Here is a 23,231-nt window from a genome sequence, read left to right as displayed (position 1 = left end):
AACTTTTTTAGCTGGCTCCTAGATTCCAAGCAAATTTGTCAAATATATATATATATATATATTTATCAGCTACGTCTATAAAGTAGCATCCCCCATCTGTGCAGTCCCTCGGTTCACACTAGGGCGACACGACTTCCAGCACGACTTTCAGAGGCGACTCCAACACGACTTGAACCACAGGGCGATCTGGGGCGATTTACAACACAACTTGAAGTCGTCTCCAGGACAGGAGACTTTCCAGTGGCCAATAAAACAACAATCAGCTCTGGGAGGGGGAGGGAGGGGGGCAGGAGAGACTTGCCTGAGAAATGTATGTTATCTTCCTGGAAAGTAGCTTCAGATAAGACAGTGATCCGACTTCAGAGGCGACTTCCATTGAAATCAATGGGTACAAATTATTATTATTATTATACAGGATTTATATAGCGCCAACAGTTTGCGCAGCGCTTTACATCAGGGAAATTGCCTACAAGTCGGATTGAAGTAGTACAGGAACCTTTTCTGAAGTCGGATCGCCTTGAGTCGTGTGTATTAACACCGCTCCCATTCACTTCCATTGTTTTTCTCTACAGCATGACTTGGGACGACTTGAGGCGACATGAAGTCGGATCGCAAGTCGCCCCAGTGTGAACCGGCTGGCGGTATCATTGTCAGATTTTTGCATGGAAATTTGGCGTTTTTATATTGTAGGCCTTTAATTTAGTAATGACTCTGGACAGATTTAACTAACACATTTAAATAACAAACAATAGTCTAGTAGACGCCCCAGGTATGATGAAGTTTGAAACCCAATCATAAATTATAACAAATATAATAATTCATTAATGTAATCAAAAAACACTGAAATTTGCTCAGTTGCAAAATTGTTGCTGTCATTACTTTCAGTGTTTGATGACGAATTTCCCCACAAATCGCTATCGCTCAATTCTGCAAGTGATTCTAATTTATTATCTCTGTTTTCTAGCTGATCTTAAGCCACGTTTGACATAAAGGGACACTTTTTGGTTGCTATGGACAATCTCCAGTTTCCAGGCAGAAAGAAAAGTACTGTATTTATTGGCGTATAACACTTGCCTCCATATCCTGAAAATGGAGAGTAAACTGTGCCTGCGTGTTATGCAGGGGGCTGTGGAATTTTTATTTATTTTTTCCCTTTAAAACTTCCATGTTAAAGTTGGAGTGCGTGTTATACGTTGATAAATGCGGTGTGTGTGTGTGTCTATATCTGCATGCAGGGCACTGGACAAACCACTAGGGACAAAGGGGATGTGAAATTTGACACAGTACTAATAATCTGTAAGATTAGTATGTGTATTGTTTTTTTATATATATATATTACGCCAAGCTCCGTTCCCGTGCGTCGCAGGGAACAGAGCTTGGCACTGAATTGAGCGAGATGACAGCTCGCAGACACAGTGGGGAGACATCGTAGGATCCAGGGGACAGGGTAAGTAACTTCCCCTGTATCCTGCAATGCGATCCCGAGTGTGGCGCAGGGTTACCACTGGTACTGAAATTTCACTCAGAGCCAGACTCGGGATTACCGCTAAGGAGGTTGGTCTGTCGAAAAAGCAGTTTGCTGCAAACTCTTTGCATTCACACCTGAGCGTAGTGTCTTTTTGAGCTTTTATTTATTTTCTGTGTTTTTTTTAGATTATTCAGCACTTTTGAGCAAACTAACTTTTTTTATTTTTTTTTTCTTGTAGCTTTTCCGTCTGCTTTTAATTTTATTTTCTTATTCCTTTTTTTTGGTTAGGGCAAGTTATTTTTTTTTTTTTTTTGGATTTTAGAATACACAAATCAATGCAATAAATGTGATAAAAATGATTAACCCCTAGCCTTTAATAAAATAAAATGAACACCCTAACACACAATATAAAACAAAGTTATTTTTTTTCAGATGTGGGTGTATTAAGGTTGTGTATTCATTTTGCATTTTATTCATATATTGATTATTCCCATTTTTTGCACAAATAAAAAAAATAAAGTGCAAATCTGCCCAATTTGAGCTACAAAAAAAACTTGGACTTGTGAACCATCTCCATAGAGAATAATTTTCTTTTTCTTTTTTTCTCTTCAAGCTGTAAAATGCTGAGGTGTGATTTATGTACACCTAATATAAAAAATGTTTTACACTTAACTTTTTCATATTGTCATGCAGTGTTGTTACCTATTATGGGACTTTATTGATCTGCAACCTTAATAAAGATCTAGTATTTTTCCATTTAACTTGTAGCCAATCCAAATGTTAATACAAGTGTGCCCAGTAATAGTAGTGTATATGAGAAGGCAGTTAGTATTGCTCTGGTGGTGTTGGTGGGGGAGGGAATCCTTAATCAGCAGGTTTAGCAAGTATTGAAATTTCTCCCTTAAATGTTTGTTTTTTGGGAGGGGGTTGAACCATCTGTGCATATCCTGCTGGCCCTTTGAGATGCAATGAAGTACTAGTCACCTCCCAAATGTTGTTAGGCTGGGCAAATCTCTTGCTCTCTGTTTTGGGGGAGGGGATTGACCCTTCTCAGCTTTCATATATGTGTGTGTGAGAGCCCAAGTCTTCATTACAGTATCGTTGAGTTTGGACAGATACATCGGACCTGCATGCTTCTAACGTAAGTGTTCTAATTTTTCTGCTGATTTATGGCACACTGTAGAAAGTCAATTGACTTTATTGCATTGCTGGTTTGCCTAAGCTATAGGGTAGATACAGGTTGGATAAAGACATGGTGGTTGAGCTAGGCCTTAAGCCTTTTAGTTGGCTTTTGTTGCAAGTTCTTGAATCTGTGCGATTTCTTATTTCAGTATTTAACTTTTGTTTGGTAAACCTTTTTGCATTTTTATCTCAGTTGTTAATGTGGCTTTTTATTTTTTTAGATATACATATTGTGTATGCTCAGTGTAGGTTTTTCCTATTTCATTATTTTTATGGTTCACTGCTATTTTTGCATACACAATATATATTATTTAATTTGAAGTTTTAAATGTTAAGCCTGTATGATAATTGAAACTGCAGTGCTAAAAACTAGATAATGGTCTAAGTAGTAGACTATAGTGTTCTGTGCAGATAAGGAAAAGTCTGGGGTCAAAGGGTACAACGGTCATGGATTGGATTTTGAAACCATATATGTTTTATTTTCATACCATCTGTATAAAGGCTTTTTCACCCCAGATGCTTTCAGATGTTTAATGAAATCCTGAACACGTGTACAGCGAAATCTTTGTTTTCAAGTCACCCTAGTTCATACAACTGTGTTCCAGTGGGGTTGTTTTTGTTGTGTGTTTTTTTGCATGGAACGTGTGAACACATCGGGAAGCACATTGGTGTGAGGGGATTACATTTTTGTTTTTTAAAAAGAAACCTTTACATGCACACTGGGCATTTTTGGATGTATTTACATCATCTGTTTTTGGCTTTAGATGTTTGTTTTTTGTTTTTCTACAGTCAAACTCCCCAGCATGTTATCCTATGTGTTCATGTGCACATAGACTGATATCTGCTGTTTTTGTCTACGGTGTTTCTGACTGTACAAAAACCAAACCTAGTGGGTTCTAAAATGAGTTTCTCAGCTGTAAAAATGTTCTAGCATTAAACGCAGCTCACCAGTGTTTTCTAACATTTGTGATCCATTAAAAAAAAGAAAACCCCGGTTTCAAAAATGTGAAAAACTTAATGCAAAGCTACTGGGCGTTTTTATACCGTTATTTTAACGTCCAGTGTGCATGAGGCCTTTTTTTTTTTTCCCTCCTGGTTTAGTAGAAAGTGTGCAGGCATGTGCCTAGCTGTGTATGTTCCTGCGCATATCTGGAGATGGCTGGAAAAACCCTGGGTAGGTGTTGACAAGCCTAAGGAAGTGACCTCAAAGGAAATGCTATAATACGGCTTTTAAAAATGAGGATGTTTTTAAAGTGAAAAATGCACTAGAATGCATTCCAAACACATTATAAATGCATGGCTCACGCATGTGGACATGCACACTGAACACCACATGTATTGTGGTGTGAATAAATCTTGAATGTGGTTGAAATTACTTACTGTTACAAATCTGTTGTGTACATTTCTGAACCTAAGAATTAAGCTTAGTGGTTGTAGAGTGCCTATAAAGGGCTGAATTTCATCTCATTTCAATGCTCTGATGAGGACCAATCTATTTGGAATCCTATATGTACCTATGACCATCATAAGATGCTAGAGGCCACATGCTTATAGGTAATCCGACCTGTTATAAAATCTCCATGCAGATCATTGCAGAAAATGTACAGTATGTGTGCCATATAATCTGCCCCAACAGTTGATGGGGGGCACTAGAGACCTGAAGGTAATTAAAGTGGAACTTTAGTCAGAAAATGAAGTCCTGCTAGAATTCAGGGATATGCAACTAGTGGACCTCCAGCTGTTGCAGAACTACAAGACATAGCAAGACTCTTGACAGCTACAAACATGACACACAGAGGCATGATGGGACTTGTAGTTTTGCAACAGCTGGAGGTCTGCTAATTGCTTATCCCTGCACTAGATCAGTTCATGCTGGCCCCTTTTTGTAGGTATAGGTATGTACAACTTTAACAATAAGTGCCTATACGGTTTAAAACCCAGTAAACCTAGAGTTTTTTTTTTTATTATTTAACCATGATTTGTACTGTGATTTTTGATGTGACTTTAAGCAATGCCTGTGTGTTCTTGAGGTCTATGGACCTCCAGTCACATCAAAGTAGGACCAAAGTAGTGCAGTGACTACTTTTGAAGTCGCACAGATATGAACGGTACTCATTGGAAATCATGGGATCCGACTTGTCATGCGACTTTGCAGGCCCAAATCGCATGACATGTCGCACTAGTGGATATGTAGCCTTATAAACTGTCTCCCCTCCCTCTGCTCATGCTCAGTTGCTCTCCATTTTTAGGCACTGCCAAATTTGTTGAGGCTAATCTACTGACCGCTTACAGATTTACTGCTGTTCAGGTGCTCTTGGCTTCAGCAAAATGGCAGCATCCAGCAACAAAAAACAGGAAAATTACTGGAGGCAGTTTACAGCGCGCACTCATTTTGGTAGCATATTTATTTAATGTGGAATGTATGTTCCTTACTAAAGAACTTTTTTTTTATTAATTTTTTTTGTCAAGTTCGGCTTGACTAGTGTGTAATGCTTTTTGTGTTCTATAGAAAGCTATTGAAGGATATACATAGGTCATAGAGATTACATAAAGTTTTATTTACTTTGGACAAGCCTCCATATCTATATGTGGTGGTGCCCTGGACATCTGGCTTGAATTGGGATGCTTGCTATGATGTAAAAGTATTGTACAGGTTTGGGCACATCATTGCACTTTTTATTGGTTGCAGTGCTGATTTTCCATTTCAGAGGGTCTTGCTTTCACTTTCCTGCTAAAATCTTCCCTCCGCTGCTAGCTCTTTAAAATCTATTTGGCAATACCGTGCAGCTTGATTGGCTCATTATATAAGGCCTCATATTTTGCTGTGCAGGAGATTGTGAGAAGATTACAGAAACCATTTCACTACATGTTCATACATATAAGGATGTTTTTGGTTCCATTTGCCTGTAGGCTGCTTTAATGCTATTGTGTATTTCATCCCAGTGGTAGCACAGGGCATGGATTGGCAATCTGCTGTGTTTGCAGATGTACACTTTGCCTTTACTTCCATACTTGTGGTGTTTTTTATGGAGCAGGAGCACTGTTTCCTTCCCAAATCAGTTGTATGTATAGCGTATACACTGCATAAGAAAACGTACATGTAAACTCTCAGAGCGGTATTGCATACAAAAATGTAATCTATTGCAGCTTACCAATCATTAGATGGGATGGCTGCTTTAGTTTGTTTTTGTTTTTTTGTTTTTTTTTGGGCTTTTTTCACCAGATAAACTGGTCAGTAAAACACCTTGTATTGGAGTGCCTATAAGCTGGATGAAGGAGCACAGGGGCAAATTTATACATCAGCATTGTGTGTCTGGGAGGAGGGAGTGTTGGATGTACTAGCAGGTTTAAATACACTGACTAATTTAATCTAAATTCCAACTAACATGTTTATAAGCAGTTACACCAACAGTCTTGTTCCTTTTGGGGAAAAGTTTTGCATGACTAAAAGCTGATCATTGCAAGAACCCGTATCGGTGTTGAATGGTTTGTCTCAAGCCTCTGCTTCAGCTGCAGGACAGCTTGTTGTGTTGCAAATCAACAGACTTCCTGGCTGAATCACTAAGTGAAAATAAGAGCCTAACAAAATGAATGCAGCCATCACATCTAAGATTTGGCATGCTGCAATATGTTTGCTTTTGGGTTTAATACTGCTTTAACTACTTGAGGCCCGCGCTATAGCCGAATGACGGCTTCAGCGCGGACCTGAAAATCCAGGAGGACGTCATTTGACGTCCGCCCCTTTCCTCGTTCCCCGCGCGCGCTCCTGAGTGCACAGCGGGGAAATTCTGTGCTGGCCGTGTCCCTTGGACACAGCCAATCGCAGATCGCCGTGAACGGACAATCGGCGTGGCCGTTTGGTATGCGATCTGTGCGGCCAATGAGAGATGATCTCAAATGTAAACATATGAGATCATCTCTCATTGCCGGCTCACACAGAGACAGCGTCCTGTCAGGGAGAGAGGAGACCCATCTGTCTCCCTTGTACATAGGGACACAGATCGGTCACCCCCCTTCCCCCACAGTTAGAAACACTATGCAGGGTACACATTTAACCCCTTCCTCACCCCCTAGTGTTAACCCCTTCAATGCCAGTCACATTTATACAATAATTAGTGCATATTTACAGCACTGATCGCAGTATAAATGTGAATGGTGTCAAGTGTCCGATGTGTCCGCCATAATGTCGCAGTCCCAATAAAAATCGCAGATCGCCGCTATAACTTTTGCGCAAACCAGTCGCTTATTGCGATTTTTTTTTTTTTTTTTTTTTTACCAAAAATATGTAGAATACGTATCGGCCTAGACTGAGAAAAAAAAATGTTTTTTTTTTTTTTTTGTTTTTAAATGGGCTATTATAGCAACAAGTAAAAAAATTTGTCGCTCTTTTTTGTTTATAGCGCAAAAAATAAAAACCGCAGAGGTGATCAAATGCCACCAAAAGAAAGCTCTACTTGTGGGGAAAAAAGGACGTACATTTTGTTTGGGAGCCACATCGCACGACTGCGCAATTGTCGGTTAAAGCGACGCAGTGCCGGTAGCTGAAATTTCACCTGGGCAGGAGGGGGGTATATGTGCCCAGTAAGCAAGTGGTTAAACGAAGCCTGTCCTTTAAAAGGGGGAACTTCCTAAAATGCTAGCTGCCTGGCCATCTTGCTGAGCACTCCTGTACTCGCTGACCTTGAACCGGCATGTAGATTGAGTTCTGACTACACTAGCCGCATGCTTGTTCCAGGTCAGTGAATCCATTTTGGGGCCAGAACTACAAAACGGTAGTAGCATTTTCAGAATGAGGTCAGCAGTGACAGCCTTTTTACCAGTGAACTCTTCCTTGGTAAAATACGAGAATTGCAAACCTTACATTTTAGTCATTGATTAGGAAACATTATGCAAATCTGGACATCCTTATTTGCATTCCTATGACTCGGTAACTCGGGTAATGATCCAGGCAAGTAGGATCTGTGGCATGAAGTCAGCAGTGACCACCTCCTAGATTTATCCTATGGCTGTTTTCCTGTAATGTAAAACTTAAGTTCTGTTGCAATGAGTGATTGTATGTGAACAGCCACGATTGGCTACCTTTTCTTTCAGTTGGGCTTGCAACTTGCAGCTAATGGCTGGGAACCCTCCTGGGTCTCACATGTAACCAACAGCATCATTCACAAATGTGAATTAAGCCTTAAGCTGGCCATACACTATACAATTTTCTTATCCGTTTCCTTTTAGATTTACCTTCAGCTTTTCAGTGCAAGGGGAAATAGTCACTTCCAGCGCAATGAGGAATGAGGTCCTCCTACAGTTGGAATATATATATATAGTGATAAAAATCGCTGCATATGGATACTCGCAATAGTTAAAAGCCAATGGACCACAAGATGCCATACAGTGTGGAAGCACGCACTCCAATCACACCATAATGTGGTGTCTGACTTGTTTCATGGGATTGGGTGTGTGCACCTTCCTGTTTGTTTTTATGTAGGGCAGGAGCCTGCCAGATTGCATAGACATTGAAAGGGTTTAGGGGTGACCTCATATTATATGGTATTGGTAAATCTAAAGGAGAATTTGTATAATGTATGGCCAGCCTTAGTTTTGGCATTTTCTTGTCTGTCCTAAAAGTAGTGCTGTTTGCTGTGTTGGCACTTTTATTAAATCCACCACTAAGTGGGATAAACCTGTTTGAATAAGGAAGCTGACGATATCTCACGGAGCTCCTTTTGCAGGGGGATGCATGTCACATGTTTAAACACAACAGCAACAATGTATTACAGCCTACCAATACTTGAATGTGGTGGCTGCATTTGTTTTCTTTTTGGGCTTTTCCTTTTTTATTGCACCTGGTGATCTGGCCATTAATCTGTGTGTGTGTGTTTTTTGTTTTTCCCAACACCCTTGAACAGACAAAGCTGTCCAGCAAAAGTGTCACTTGGGGCTCATTTACGCTTGCTGTGAACTCTGAAAATCAATCCACACCAGATCGCTCTGCAGTAGGCGTCTGACGGGGAGGAAGTGCTATATTTCCTCCCCCCTGCCTGTTTTAACCCCTTAAACCCCACACCAGTGCTCTGCAATTGCATACATTGCACCTAGTTGCTGGGTGTTCCCATTCAATTGGGGACATTTTTTTCCCACAGCACTTGTACACGCCTCCTCTGTTGCCTTTGCAGCTTAAGGGGAGGGGAAAAACACAGCTCAACAATGTTTACCACCCCAAAACACAAGTGAACACAAGGCCTTGGAGGGTTAAGAATTTTTTGTAAAACCTTTATTCAAAAGGGGGTTAAAAAAAAACTGTTGCTGTAAAAGTTTACAAAGTGTTAGTTCAGCTTTAATTTGTATGTCAAGGCCATTCAAATCTGCTAGCGCATATAACGCAATAACTCCCCCCCCCCCCCCCCCCCCCCCCAGTTGACAATGCTGCTGTGCGAAGGTGTCTCTGTTGCTCTTACCCAGATGTGTTACTGTCTGGATCACCAGGTGGAAATAAACAGGGAAAAAGGCAATAAAAATAGAAAAAAAATCGAATGCCGCCTCCTTATTTTTAAGATTTGGTTCACCGAATACAAAGCATTGTGTGGACAGATGATTGGGTCAGTTTGTGAATGACAGTGCAGCTTCTGTGCATGAGAGCCACAGTGCTGGAAGTATAGCGAAAGCTATCCAATCAGACCCCCTATGAATGTATATATTAAAGAAGGGCCCCACCATACTTGAGATAATGGTAATGGCAGACCTGATCTGCCCCTGTAGATTCACCATTAATGCATGCATTGTATAGAGTAGCAGCTCTATCCACTAGATCGTATCACTATCATTTTACAAATATGAGTCTGTTTGCTGTATTGGAATGCTTTTAGAATTGCATTCTCTGCGGGAAATTATAGCTGGTCTTTAAGCTGAATTAAACTCCATTTTTTTTTTGGGTGAACCCCCGCTTTAAGGAGATTTACCCTCTCTATTTGTCCTGTTTACCATTATTTAAAGTAGAAGAAAATCCCAAAGTTTGGGTTGTCCCTAGAAAAGTAATAGAGGAGATAACTTCCAATGGGGACTCTAGTTCTGGTGATCTGGGTGTCCCCAAGAGATTCCACTAATTTGCAGGGATTTCTGCTCACTTCCTGTTTGCATATGGGACAGGAAGTGAAGGAAAATCTGTACAATTGGGGACAGATAGCGGAAAAATATCTGAAAGGTGCTATAAATCCTCCCTATTCTATCTAAAATGTGGGAGGAAGTTTTACCGATCTCAAGATTCAAGGAGGGACAGGGCCTAATTTGTGCTGTTTTTTTTTTTTTTTTTTAATATATTTTTAAACCCTAGTTGCAAAACCTTTAATAGCCAGTGTGGCTGGAGGAGGGGAGGGGTTGCTGTAGGGAGCTAGAGAATTGTCATATCACGATTTTTGTTTGGCTGGCTTTTGCAATAGAGTAGTTCTCCAAAAACGTGTTGGATCACATGTGATGGCAACAATTTCATGACTTCAGAATATTTTCTTTGGGGACATGGGTGTTCTGCATGCCTTTGCAATATTCAATTCATCAACATTAAAATGTGTACATGCTAAGTAAGGTGTAGGGTAGGGAATTGATGTGTACTGTAAGTTCAGACAATGCTACACAGTGATGGTGCACCACAGATGAAGCGTTTTTTTTTTTTTTCTTCCCTCCAGCTCCTAATAAGCCATAGCTAAAATTAATGGTTGTTATAGCAAAAAACAATTGCTATAGCATAGTGAAATTATCTAGAATGCATTTGGTTGCTTGCTCTTCCTGCCAATGGTATGTGTCTCTGGATGTGGGTGCATGTTCATTTTTGGTAATGCATCACGAATAGAATGTTATGAAAAAAGGTAATAAGATTGGTAAGCATATGTGCTTTATAGTGTACATCAGAAGAATGTGCAAATGGCAAAATCCTGTTAGTCTGCAATGTACAAGGTGAGATGTATTTTGGTTTTGTCAGAATTATTTTTAATCAACTTTGTGTGTGTGTGTTGCGTTTAACAATGGCAGCTGTTCATCCTAAACAAATGCTGTATTACCATATGTATGTCTAGGTGAGTTTTATTATCTAACTGAACAGAGTTTCACCTCTGTGATCCTTCCTTGATTAAAGTTCAGACCCCCCTCCTGTCCCAAGTTATTGGCAAGTAGCCTGCTCATTTTACTCACATCTTTGCATTACAATGCGTTCTGTTTACATCTTTTTAACCTTGTTTCTGCAAAATATCTTGATTAGCATTGCAGATATCAGGTGTAAATTAAGGGAACAATCTATGCTAATTGTTTTTACTTTGATTGGATGCATTGTTGTGTGCATGGAGCCGTCTCTGAATACATCTGTATTCATCTTTTTCCAGGTAAAGATGTATCGTAGCCTGGGTCTCATGCACACCATAATGACATTTTATACATAACTTTTCTGGTGGAAAACAAAAAGAAAGATCTGTCTATGTTCATAGATTATGTGGGCCAGGAAACAGGCAAAATGTGCTGCTCTTTAGCAGATGCACAGGGGTGCCGTTAATTCTTACTGGCTCCCCCATGCTTTGGGAAAACATGGTGGTTTTTATATGTATATGTGTGTATATATATATATATATATATCCCCCAAAAAAGTTCACCATTAAAAACAGGAATTACAAAAAAAAGGAGAGAATATATATATATATATATATATATATATATATATATATATATATATATATATATATATATATATATATATATATATATATATATATATATATATATATATATATATATATATATATATATATATATATATATATATATATATTTATTGTTTTCCCCATGCAGTTCCATACGGCTGTGTTTTGAAAAACAAAAAAAGGGGACTTTCCCTGCAGGTTTAGCAGCCTATTCAAATGAAGGGACAAAACTTGGCATGTAGGACCCATCTAGGTTCAAACATATGCAGGTTCTGCATGCCAAGTTTTGTTTTTGTGGGCACAGCAGCCCATTATGAATGCTGCTGTACCCATAAGGCCACATGAAGCAGCATAACCTGTAAAAAAATAAATAAAAAAAATTAAGTTTTTTTTAGGTACTGCAGTTTGCCACCATTCTACGAGCGTACACAATTTTAAAGCAAGACATGTTGGGTATTATTTACTCAGCGTAATGTCATCTTTCACATTATACAAAAAAAGTTGTAACTTTACTGATTCTAATTTGTAAGCAATAAATGTCAGAAAAAGGCCTTGGTCATTAAAGGTATTGTTAAGGTACAATTTTTTTGTAACTCATGGGGGGGGGGGGGGGGGCACGGATGGGCACTCATGGGGGGGGGGGGGAACTGATGGCATTGCTGGGCATCACTTGTTTATCCCAGAGCCAGTCCCATGTTGCCAGTCAGTGCCCCATGGGCACCGATTGGCATCCATTTTTTTTTTTTAAATGTTTTTTTTATTCTGCCCTTCCCTGGTGGTCCAGTGTGGGCACCCGAGGGGGGGGGGGGGCTGCGCTGATGAACAATCAGCGCGAACCCCCACTGTCAGGAGAGCCGCCGATTGGCTCTCCTCCTCTGGTCGCACAATTTTCATGCAAAATCTTCTTTCTTTAGGTTTTTGCAGCATGGGGGAATACTGACCATTGAACCTGTGTTGCATGGGCCCATAGTCTACATTCAGGTCCATATATAAAACTGTACATAGTACAGATCTGAACGGTTTTCTATTTCCTTGTGCGTGAGCCCATTCTGTTGTCAAAATTGTATTGCCACAATCCTAAACCTATTTGGGCTTCCTACTAGATAGTTAAATGCCCTCAATTTTAGACTTTCAGGCTCCACACACTACAAGCTAAAAAAAATGCCTGAAAAACTTGGTGTTTTTGTGCCGGCTTTTAGCAGCAGTTAGAAGCTTTCAGCTCCCCCCCCCCCCCCTGCTGCCAAATTGCTCTCAAACAATAGCCTTGCATGGTTTGAGATTTGGCCAGATCAGCAGAGACGGGCTGTTTTTTCCATCTATGGTACGCTCAAAAGTTGATCAAGTTCTCTACAACTACCCTGTTGTAAGATTTCCACACGGTCAGAGCTGCAGGACACCCCCCCCCCCCCCCCCCCCCCCCCCCCCTGTATAGCCAGCTTTATCTGCAATACAATGTCTTAAACTGTTAGTGCTCCCATTCCTTGGTGTGCATTTGGTCTTTATTTCTGATCTTGTGTGTATTTTTTGATGGTGTGATTTCAGAGGTGCCTTTCTTGAAATAGAGATGTGATGGAATGGAACATGTATGATGGTTTATGGCATGTTCTGTATTGATATATAAATGGTCTAGCATCTGGTTGCTGCTCTCTACATACACATACAGTTGTTGGGTACAGCTTTGAATACTTTGTTAATCAGCAGCTTTTGTTCCCCTAACAAAGTTGTCACCACCGTTCCTTGTTCGGACACAAGGTCAATAGCCCAGTCCTTGAATTCCTTTGTGTGTGTTAGCAGCAGGTAACAGAAGATATGCAGACGGTGGGGCTTTGCTTTTAGACTTTGTGAATAGTGGGTGTGAACTCGTGTGGCCTGGAGCTGCTTCTAGAACTGTAGGTTATTTGAGTTGTAAAATACTAGCATGCACATTGTATGTGAATTGTATGCTTTTCCCAGGGTGTTTATTTTGTATCGGAGTCCCGTCTTTCTTTATACATTTCTATACAGGGCATCACTGTATATTAGATGGTGCTCCGCTTTTATTCATGTAATACCTTTATCCCAAAAGCGGAAAAAAATAATTGTAAAGTAGAGCTTGCACGATTCTGCCCAAAATGAGAATCAATCTTTTTTTTTTTTCTGGTAAAAACATCACGATACTCCCGGCGTAATATCTTTCAAAACACACACTTTTTTGCGATTCGGCACTGCATCGCTTTAACTGACAATTGGGCAACGAGGTGTCCCAAATAAAATTGATGTCCCCCCACAAATGGAGCTTTCTTTTGCCGGAATTTAATAACCCCTGTGGTTTAAAAAATGTTTGCGCTATAAACAAAAATAGAGCGACAATTTTGAAAAAAAAAAAATTGTACTTGTGATATTTTTTTTCTCTGTTTTAGGACGATACGTATTCTACATATATTTGGTAAAAAAAATTGCAATAAACTTGTATGGATTGGTTTGCGCAAAAGTTAAAGCATCTACAAAATAGGGGTAGTTTTTTTATGGCATTTTTATTAAATTTTTTTTTTTATCATGACTGCGACATCATGGCGGACACATCGGACACTTTGGTGCTATTTTGAGACCATTCACATATTATACAGCGATCAGTGCTATAAAAAAGCACTGATTACTGTATAAATATTACTGGCAGGGGAGGGGTTAACCTGTAGAGTGTGCGCTGAAGTGGTTTAGTGTCCAAGAAAGTGATTCTAGCTGTTGGGGGGGCGTGGCTTACTGTCACAGAGCTGGAGTTCACGGCTCCAGAAGGAAGAGGGGTGAAGATGGCTGCGGGTACATCTCAGGCTTTGTTTGCAGGTAAGTGCAACATAATGGGCTTAGTATGCGATGTAACGCTTCACTTCCCAATTCCCTCACCGAGGAGGCAGCCAAGAGACGAGCGCTTGCTAGGCTTCGTCTGCTGACATCACAGGCACCCAGGACAGGTAAGTGTCCATTTATTAAGTCAGCAGCTGCAGTATTTGTAGCTGCTGGCTTTAAAAAAAAATTCAGGCGGCCCTCCGCTTTAACGCCCACAGCCTCCTGTGTGTGTTGACATGATCTGACGCTGCAAATCATGTCTCCCTGGCCATGCCTGCATAGTAGAGGCCCATATAATTCTATAAAGCTTGTCTAGCTTAGTTTCCAGGCCAGATTATGGAGGTTAAATACCAGTGCTCCACTTGGCCAGAAGTGTTTGAAATTGATATGGACCAGTTTTCATGTGTACTTTGGATTACTTTTTTGTTTGATACAGACTATTTTACACTTTGGTTTTTGGACTGTGTAGGAGGTATACAGAGTTGCCACAGATATTCTCAGGGGACATTTTAGGGCAACATTCAGCTCTAGCTCATAGAAATATCTTGTACTTTTATTCCCTGGTGTGTGTGTGTGATGTGCATATGTTTACCTTTTTGTTTTATACTCCCGGTGAACCAGTATCGAAGCACATGCAGTTAACTTCATGGCACTGCTGTTTCACATGGTTAAAGTTTTATTTCCAGCATTGTCGCGGGATGAGCTAAATGTTGTAATACTGTAAGTGTGGTTCAGAATTTAAAAATGTGCTATGCTTTCAGGTCGAGAACCCGGCCTATCTCCAACATTATGCACTGTTCTGCTCTATTTGCCTATTATGATAGGCGGCTGCTCAGCTAATGAGTGTGGCATAGTTGGAGGGAGAACCAAGTTTTCAACCTGGAATTATGGTCAATATCTTCATTCTAGGACACTTTGATTCAGGTATACCGATCACTGAAAAGCCAAGCTGTGCTTTTGGTGGCGACTAGGCGCTTGCGGGGATTTCCCAATGTCTTTAAATGTGAAAAACATGATTTTTTGGGGGTTTAAACAGTGTGTAATTTCATGTTCGTTTTAACACAACCGCTGGCTTCTATGTTTGACTTTAAATATGTATATATTTTGTCTTAATAGACCTTACGGGGGACCCTATGCAGCAGCACATGAGATGAGCAAAGCTACTCAGCCTATAGGAGGACCCCCTACTGCCCCTTCCCCTGGACTCTCACAGGTATATATATCCGTTTCTTTTCTTTTAACTGTTATCATTGGCGAGTTCTTCATTCTGGTGACCAGCCAGGATTAGAGGGAAGGTCTTTGCAGTGGAAACCTTGACAGCAGTAATTACCAAACAGCATTTCTAACCCTCCCCCCTTATAAGCTTTATAAATTCTGGTTGCAGTATATATTCTATATTTTTGTCCTTGGCAAGAAGCGGGGTGGGTCTTATTTAGTGGCCTTTTAGCTGTGCACCAGGGACCTAGCAAACCATTATCCTGATGTCAATGATATACACAGAATCGCATAATCTCACAGTACCTTCAGGTGGTTGGACACTGGCAAAGCTTTGTGGATAACCCGTTCTCAATTTTTCTTGCTAGTGTTTTCCGAGGTCATGTACCTCCTGCTCCTTTAGGGAGGAATCCCTCTTAGTTTATCACCGGATTGGTGCAACCTTAGTAACATTTTGGAAGCCATACCCAGGCAGTAATGTTACTTTGGGCACTGGGTCCTGTGAGAGTGCTCACCTTGGCACACTATGTGTAGTTTGCCACTGGGTGTGTTTCAGAGCTGTGGTCTATTCCGATCAGACCCTAAAGATTATTCTGGGGGCATTCCCTCTATGATGGGTGAAGTCACCTGAAGGTACCAGCCTATAATCCAGGGTCTATGAATATCAAACCTTAATCTGCTTTACAGGCAAGTCAAATTAATTTTTGTTTTTAAATGTTATAAATACTGCTGCAAGTTGGGCACTCCCTGGGGATTAACTGGCAGACCCCTTTTTCAAAGGTTTTACTTATTTCAGACAGTGTGTTTTGGACATGGGCGGAATACCCAATGAATGGCACATGTGCTAGTCATTCATTGGTTAATGTCTCTGTCATTGATGTTTACCAATTACTTTTTCTTTTTATTCTCAGCAATTCCCCACACCTACGGCCCCTGTGGTGTTTGGGCCGCCACAGACCCCACAAATGAATACACAATCACAACCCCGACAGGTAGGAGATCGAAAGAATTTGCCACAAGATAATTAAAATACCTGTATATTTGTATGTGTTTAGAAAATTTTAGAACTCTGCAAAGGGGTTTGTACTTGTACCAAGGCTTTGGTGTTTGCAGGAGAGTCCATCCATGGATCAAGAGTAGAATATATTTGTTTTATGGAAGAACTTTGTCATTCATATGAGCATAGGTTTGAAATATTTTTAGAAATGTGGAATGGTTGGTTTAAATTTAAAAGATGAAACCCATGCAAAACTGATGGGAGGGGAAGATGGAGGTGGATAGCTAAATTCTGAGAATAGCAATAGAAAATATTGTATGAAGTGTGGTGATTTTTTCAGATATTGTATGAAGAAAATGTAGTAATATCTGTTTTTAACTAAAGCCTACACCTGAAAAAAGTGCAGGTTTCATGAGTGTATCAACGATCGGTGTTCCTATATACTAAGAACACACGACCTGTCTCTACGCCCCTGACAGGAAGTGGATCTGTGTGTTTACACACCGATCAATGTTTCTGCTCTGTCGCGAGCGATCGCAGGTGCCCGGCGGACATCGGGCACGCGCATCGGCTCCAGGGACACACGGCAGGCAGCGCGCGCCTACTAGATCGTCTTAAAGGGATCACTTGCACCTTACGCCGATTTGTGCAGCAGCGCCAACCTGCCACAGTATAACTGCGGCGGCTGGTCGGCTAGCAGTTAAAGTGTATTTTTTCCCAATTGCGCTTGAAAGACCGCTGCGCAAATAGCGTGACAAATATTGCAACAACCACCATTTTTTTTTTATTCTGTAGGGTCTCTGCTACAAAAAAATATATGTTTGGGGTTCTGAGTAATTTTCTAGCGTAAAAGAAAAATGCTGTAAATTAATGCTTTCAGAAATGGAAGTGTTAATCGTTTTATTTTATTTTTATCCAAAATATTTTAAACAAAATGGACAGAAGAGAATTCCAAATGGACATTTGATGTGACCACCCTTTTGCCTTCTAAACGGCATAAATTTTTCTAGATACATTTGCACAAGGTTTTTGAAAACCCTGCAGGTAGGTTGTTCTAAACGTCTTGTTAGGCTCCCTCAAATTCTCTCCCCCGCCCCCCCCCCCCTTTTTTTCTTTTCTTCTTCCATGTAATCCAGACAGACTTTGTTGAAATCGGTGCTCTGTGGGGACCAAACCATCACTTCTTGTTCTTTACACTGGAGGTGGTTCTTAATGACATTGGCTGTATGTTTTGAGGTGGTTGTCCTGCGACAGAATACATTTAGGGCCAATCACACGCCTCCTTAATGGTATGGCATGATGGGTAAATATCTGCCTGTATTTCTTTATCGTTACATCACGGGACACAGAGCGGCATTCATTACTATATGGGTTATATGGAGTACCTTCAGGTGTAGACACTGGCAATCTTCAAACAGGAAATGCCCCTCCCTATATAACCCCCTCCCATAGGAGGAGTACCTCAGTTTTTACGCCAGTGTCTTAGGTGTTAGTCATGGTTTAGCTTGCCTCCGCATCCTTGGGATTAGGTGAGCTACCGGTTCTGTCCAAAAAAGCCTGCGCGCTAAAGTGGTCAGTAACCGGACCCCAAACCCTTGGGGTATAGCCCATAATGCTTTCTTTTTAAGAGAGCTGGACCCTGGGCCCAGAACTTAGAAACCTTTGGGGCGCCTAATGTTTTAAAGGAAGGGGCGGCCCTTCCTTAGATGCCACAGCTCATTCATTTCTCTGGCTTAAGGGAGGAAGGACTGGAGGGAAGCACGGGGCGCTGAGGACACACAGTGGCCAGAAAGAATACTACAGTCTTCAGAAGATTGTGGTTTAGCCTAGGAATAGGCTGGTTTTCTTTTCCATCTCATAGTCTTTTCTTTGGCAATACTACTCAGGGGGATAGAATGTTTTTTCTTGCCTAGATTGAAAAAAAAAAAAAAAAAAAAAAAAAAAGTGTCATCTAGGGTAGAGGAAACATTTTTTATTCCCCAAACAGGTGTTTGGGCATTTAACTATTATAAGTCCCAGGTACCAATAAGTAGCAGGGGTACCTCGGTATTGTACCATGGCATCAAGATCAGAGGGTACAAAAGGTGGGGATTCCCCCGCAGAGTCTGAGGTCTCGGATAGAGCTATGCCGCTGCTTTCCCCACAGGGAGCCGTTGGGCCATCGGGGTCTGGGGCTAGAGCTGACGCGAGTCAACCCAACCCTAAGGTGGTCACGGAGGAGGTGTTACTCGCCTCTTTAAATGAGATGCGGAGAAGCATGGGAGAAATGATAGCCGCAGCCATGCGGGGTAGTAAGCGGAATAGATCTCCGTCACCCGTGCGCGGACCCTCGGAAGAGGAGGTCCTTTCCTCTGGGGAATTGGACGACCTCTTGGACAGAGACCAAGTAGGTTCAGGGATCGAAGATCCGGATACAGAGGAGTCTGGGGCAGTCTCCCTGAGGGAGAGCTGGTGGATTCAGGGCTTGACGGACTTGGTCCATAAGGCATTCAACCTGCCTGTACCAGATCTCCAGGTATCGACGGTTTCAGCTTTGGGCTCACTGAGGGCGCCTCAAAGCAGGGCTGTGTTTCCGATCCATCCTCTCTTAGAGGGAGTCTTGTTCCAAGAGTGGAACAAACCAGACAAGGTTTTCTTTCCACCTAAGAAATTTTCTGTCTTATATCCTATGGAAGAAAAGTTTTCCAAGAGATGGGCTTCTCCTGCAGTAGACGCAGCCATCTCATGTGTTAACAAATCGTTAACATGTCCTGTAGAAAACGTACAGGTTTTCAAAGATCCAGTTGATAGACGCTTGGAAGCCCTACTTAAGAACTCCTTCACTTCTGCAGGGGCAGTAGTACAGCCAGCCGTGGCTGCGATTGGAGTCGCTCAAGCTTTATCGGATCAATTTAAACAAATGCTTGAACTTATTCCTGCCGAGCAGGCAGAAGAATTTTCGGATGTCCCTAAAGCCATATGTTTTACGGTAGACGCAATCAAGGATTCTATCCAACAAGCGTCACGTTTATCATTATCCCTTATCCATATGAGAAGACTCTTATGGTTAAAAAGCTGGGAGGCTGAGCCCCCATGCAAGAAGCTCCTGGCAGGGTTTCCCTTCCATGGAGGACGGCTCTTCGGAGAGGACTTAGATAAATACATTCAGACCATTTCAAACGGCAAGAGTACTCTCTTGCCAACTAAGAAGAGGGTTCAGGGGCCTGCGTTTAAACGACAGTCCTCCCCTGGGCAGGGGCCCTCTAATGCCAAGCAGTATCGACGGCCTCCTGCAAGAACAAACTTCGGCTTCAACAGCAGATCAAGAGGACAGGCTGTTAGGGGCAAGAGGCAGTGGTTTCGCAAGCCGGCAAAACCAGCCCCCAAGTCTACCTCATGAAGGGGCGCCCCCACCCACGAAGGTGGGGGGAAGGCTGCGACTCTTTTCGGAGATTTGGGAAGCCAGCATTCCCGACGAGTGGGTACGGTCTTCCGTGGCCACAGGCTACAAGCTAGAATTCCTAAGGTTTCCTCCTCCTCATTTCCAGGAGTCGAGGATTCCAAACGATCTGGAGAAAGGAGCCGCATTAAAGTCGGCTCTAGATCATCTACTTTCCCAGGAAGTGATAGTAGAGGTACCAGTCCTGGAACAGGGGCTGGGTTTCTACTCCAACCTATTCATCATCCCAAAGCCCAATGGAGATGTCAGGCCAATTTTGGACCTAAAGATGGTAAATGCATACTTAAAAGTCCGCTCATTTCGGATGGAATCCGTGCGGTCAGCAGCTGCCACACTCCAAAAGGACGACTTCATGGCGTCCATAGACATAAAGGATGCCTACCTTCATGTTCCAATTTATCAGCCACATCAAAGATATCTACGCTTTATGGTGGCTTCGCGTCATTTCCAATTCGTGACGCTTCCCTTCGGGTTGGCTACGGCCCCCCGGGTGTTCACGAAGGTTCTAGCTCCAATCCTAGCCAAGCTAAGGATCCAAGGGGTCACGATCCTAGCATACCTGGACGACCTCCTAGTCATAGACCACTCGTCTCCCGGCTTGGAACGAGCAGTGGCCCTCACGGTCCAATACCTCGAGAGGTTCGGCTGGGTCCTAAATCGAGAGAAGTCAGCATTCCAGCCCACAAGGCAGTTGGAATATCTCGGCATGAGATTAGACACAGAACAACAAGGGGTGTTCCTACCTCTGAGGAAGGTCAAAGCCATCAAGGAATTAATCCTACTGGTTCTAAGCAAGAAAGAACCGACTATTCGCCTATGTATGAGATTACTAGGCAAGATGGTGGCTACTTTCGAGGCGGTGCCATACGCCCAGAGCCACACTCGCATCCTGCAGGCAGCCATCCTGTCAGCATGGAGCAGAAGGCCACAGGCCTTGGATATCCCGTTGCCTCTCTCATCAAGAGTCCGACAAAGTCTGTGTTGGTGGTTAGACCCTCAGAATCTACTGAAGGGGAGGTCTTTCAGCCCAGTGGCTTGGAAGATAGTGACCACAGACGCCAGCCTGACGGGCTGGGGAGCGATTGTGGATGGTTCCACTCGCCAAGGTATTTGGACAAAGCCAGAGAAGCTTTTACCCATCAACATCTTGGAGCTCAGAGCTGTTCGACTAGCCCTCAGGGCTTGGACGTCGAAATTGCAGGGGCTCCCGGTGAGAATTCAATCAGACAATGCCACGGCAGTGGCATACATAAATCACCAAGGGGGGACCAGGAGTCAGGCCACTCAGAGAGAAGTGAGCTTGATTCTCCTATGGGCAGAGGCTCATGTGCCCTGCATATCGGCAATATTCATTCCCGGAGTGGACAACTTTCAGGCGGACTTCTTAAGCCGCCAGACTCTATGGCCGGGGGAATGGTCTCTGCATCCACAAGTCTTTCAAGCACTCTGCCAAAGATGGGGAGTGCCGGACGTGGATATCATGGCATCGAGACTCAACAAGAAGCTAGACAGGTTCATGTCCCGCTCAAGGGATCCGATGGCCTGCGGAACCGATGCTCTGGTTTGCCCTTGGCATCAGTTCAAGCTTCTTTATGCGTTTCCCCCGCTCCAGTTACTACCCCGCCTGCTGCGCAGGATCCGGGTGGAGCACATACCAGTTATCCTGGTAGCTCCAGCATGGCCCAGAAGGGCTTGGTACTCACTAATCCTAAGGATGGTAGTGGGAAACCCTTGGACTCTGCCTCTAAGGCCAGACCTGCTATCGCAAGGTCCGATCCTCCACCCTGCCTTACGGCATCTAAATTTGACGGCCTGGAAGCTGAATCCTTGATTCTCAGGGGTAGAGGTCTGTCTCAGAAAGTAATCTCTACCCTAATCAGAGCCAGGAAACCGGTCTCTAGGGTGATTTATCACAGGGTCTGGAAGGCCTATATAGGCTGGTGCGAGTCCAAGCTATGGCTTCCTCGCAAGTTCACCATAGATAGAGTTTTAAGTTTTCTCCAGCTAGGAGTGGATAAAGGATTGGCATTAAGCACAATCAAAGGACAGATTTCTGCCCTGTCAGTGTGGTTTCAGCGGCCACTGGCCACCCACTCGCTGGTTAAGACCTTCCTTCAAGGGGTCTTACGTATTAAACCTCCAGTTAAATCCCCGCTTTGCCCGTGGGATTTAAATCTTGTTCTGTCGAGTTTACAGAAACAACCGTTTGAGCCGTTGGCTGAAGTTCCTTTGGTTCTACTGACAAGGAAGTTGGTGTTTTTGGTTGCCATAGTTTCCGCAAGAAGAGTTTCGGAACTGGCAGCCTTATCCTGTAAGGAACCATATCTTGTTTTTCATAAGGACAGGGTCGTTCTCCGCCCTCATCCTTCCTTCCTACCGAAGGTCATATCCAGTTTTCATTTGAACCAGGATTTGGTATTACCATCCTTCTTCCCTAAACCTACTTCCAGAAAGGAAGGGTTGCTGCATACCTTGGATATTGTCAGGGCCATGAAGGCCTATCTTAAAGCTACAGAGAAGATCCGGAAAACAGATGTGCTGTTTATTCTGCCGGATGGGCCCAAGAAGGGGCAGGCAGCTGCAAAGTCCACCATTTCTAGGTGGATTAAGCAATTGATCACTCAGGCCTACGGCTTGAAAGGGTTGCCTCCTCCAGTATCATTAAAGGCTCATTCTACTAGAGCCATGGGCGCCTCCTGGGCAGCACACCACCAGATCTCTATGGCTCAAGTTTGCAAGGCGGCAACCTGGTCTTCTGTCCACACATTTACAAAATTCTACAAGTTGGACGTAAGAAGGAATACTGATACTGCCTTCGGGCAGGCAGTGCTGCAGGCTGCAGTTTGAGACCCTCGGATTCCGGGGGCTCCTCTTTTTTTGAGTTAAATTTAAAATTTAAGATTATTTTTCTCAAATAAGTTGGATTTATTATGATTTGAGTATATCTCTAAATTAAATCCTTTTGTCTTGGAGATGTTCTCCCTCCCCTCATTGTAAGCATTGCTTTGGGACATCCCATATAGTAATGAATGCCGCTCTGTGTCCCGTGATGTAACGATAAAGAAAAAGAGATTTTTAATACAGCTTACCTGTAAAATCTTTTTCTTGGAGTACATCACGGGACACAGAGCTCCCACCCCTCTTTTGAGGACCATTTTGGGAGGCATACTGCTTGCTACAAAACTGAGGTACTCCTCCTATGGGAGGGGGTTATATAGGGAGGGGCATTTCCTGTTTGAAGATTGCCAGTGTCTACACCTGAAGGTACTCCATATAACCCATATAGTAATGAATGCCGCTCTGTGTCCCGTGATGTACTCCAAGAAAAAGATTTTACAGGTAAGCTGTATTAAAAATCTCTTTTTCTCATCATTGAGGACACCATTGATTCTGACCAAATCTATTTGCAGAAATGCAATCCCAAACTTGCAAGGA

General features: G+C 42.5%; 1 protein-coding gene across 4 annotated transcripts in view; it reads left to right on the top strand.

The window, feature by feature from the left end:
• EIF4G1 (eukaryotic translation initiation factor 4 gamma 1) overlaps window positions 1-23,231 on the top strand; it is a 98,223-nt gene that overhangs the window by 41,669 nt on the left and 33,323 nt on the right. For all 4 annotated transcript variants that reach the window (XM_040349791.1, XM_040349790.1, XM_040349789.1 and 1 more), the window contains 2 exons: window positions 15,262-15,358; window positions 16,272-16,352. In XM_040349791.1, coding sequence (XP_040205725.1) covers window positions 15,296-15,358; window positions 16,272-16,352 — 144 coding nt within the window. In that variant the 5' untranslated portion in view covers window positions 15,262-15,295. The remainder of the gene's footprint in view (window positions 1-15,261; window positions 15,359-16,271; window positions 16,353-23,231) is intronic.

This window comes from Rana temporaria, chromosome 4 (genome assembly GCF_905171775.1).
Source record: "Rana temporaria chromosome 4, aRanTem1.1, whole genome shotgun sequence".
NCBI lineage: Eukaryota > Metazoa > Chordata > Amphibia > Anura > Ranidae > Rana > Rana temporaria.
This window is presented reverse-complemented; position numbering and strand designations above follow the sequence as displayed.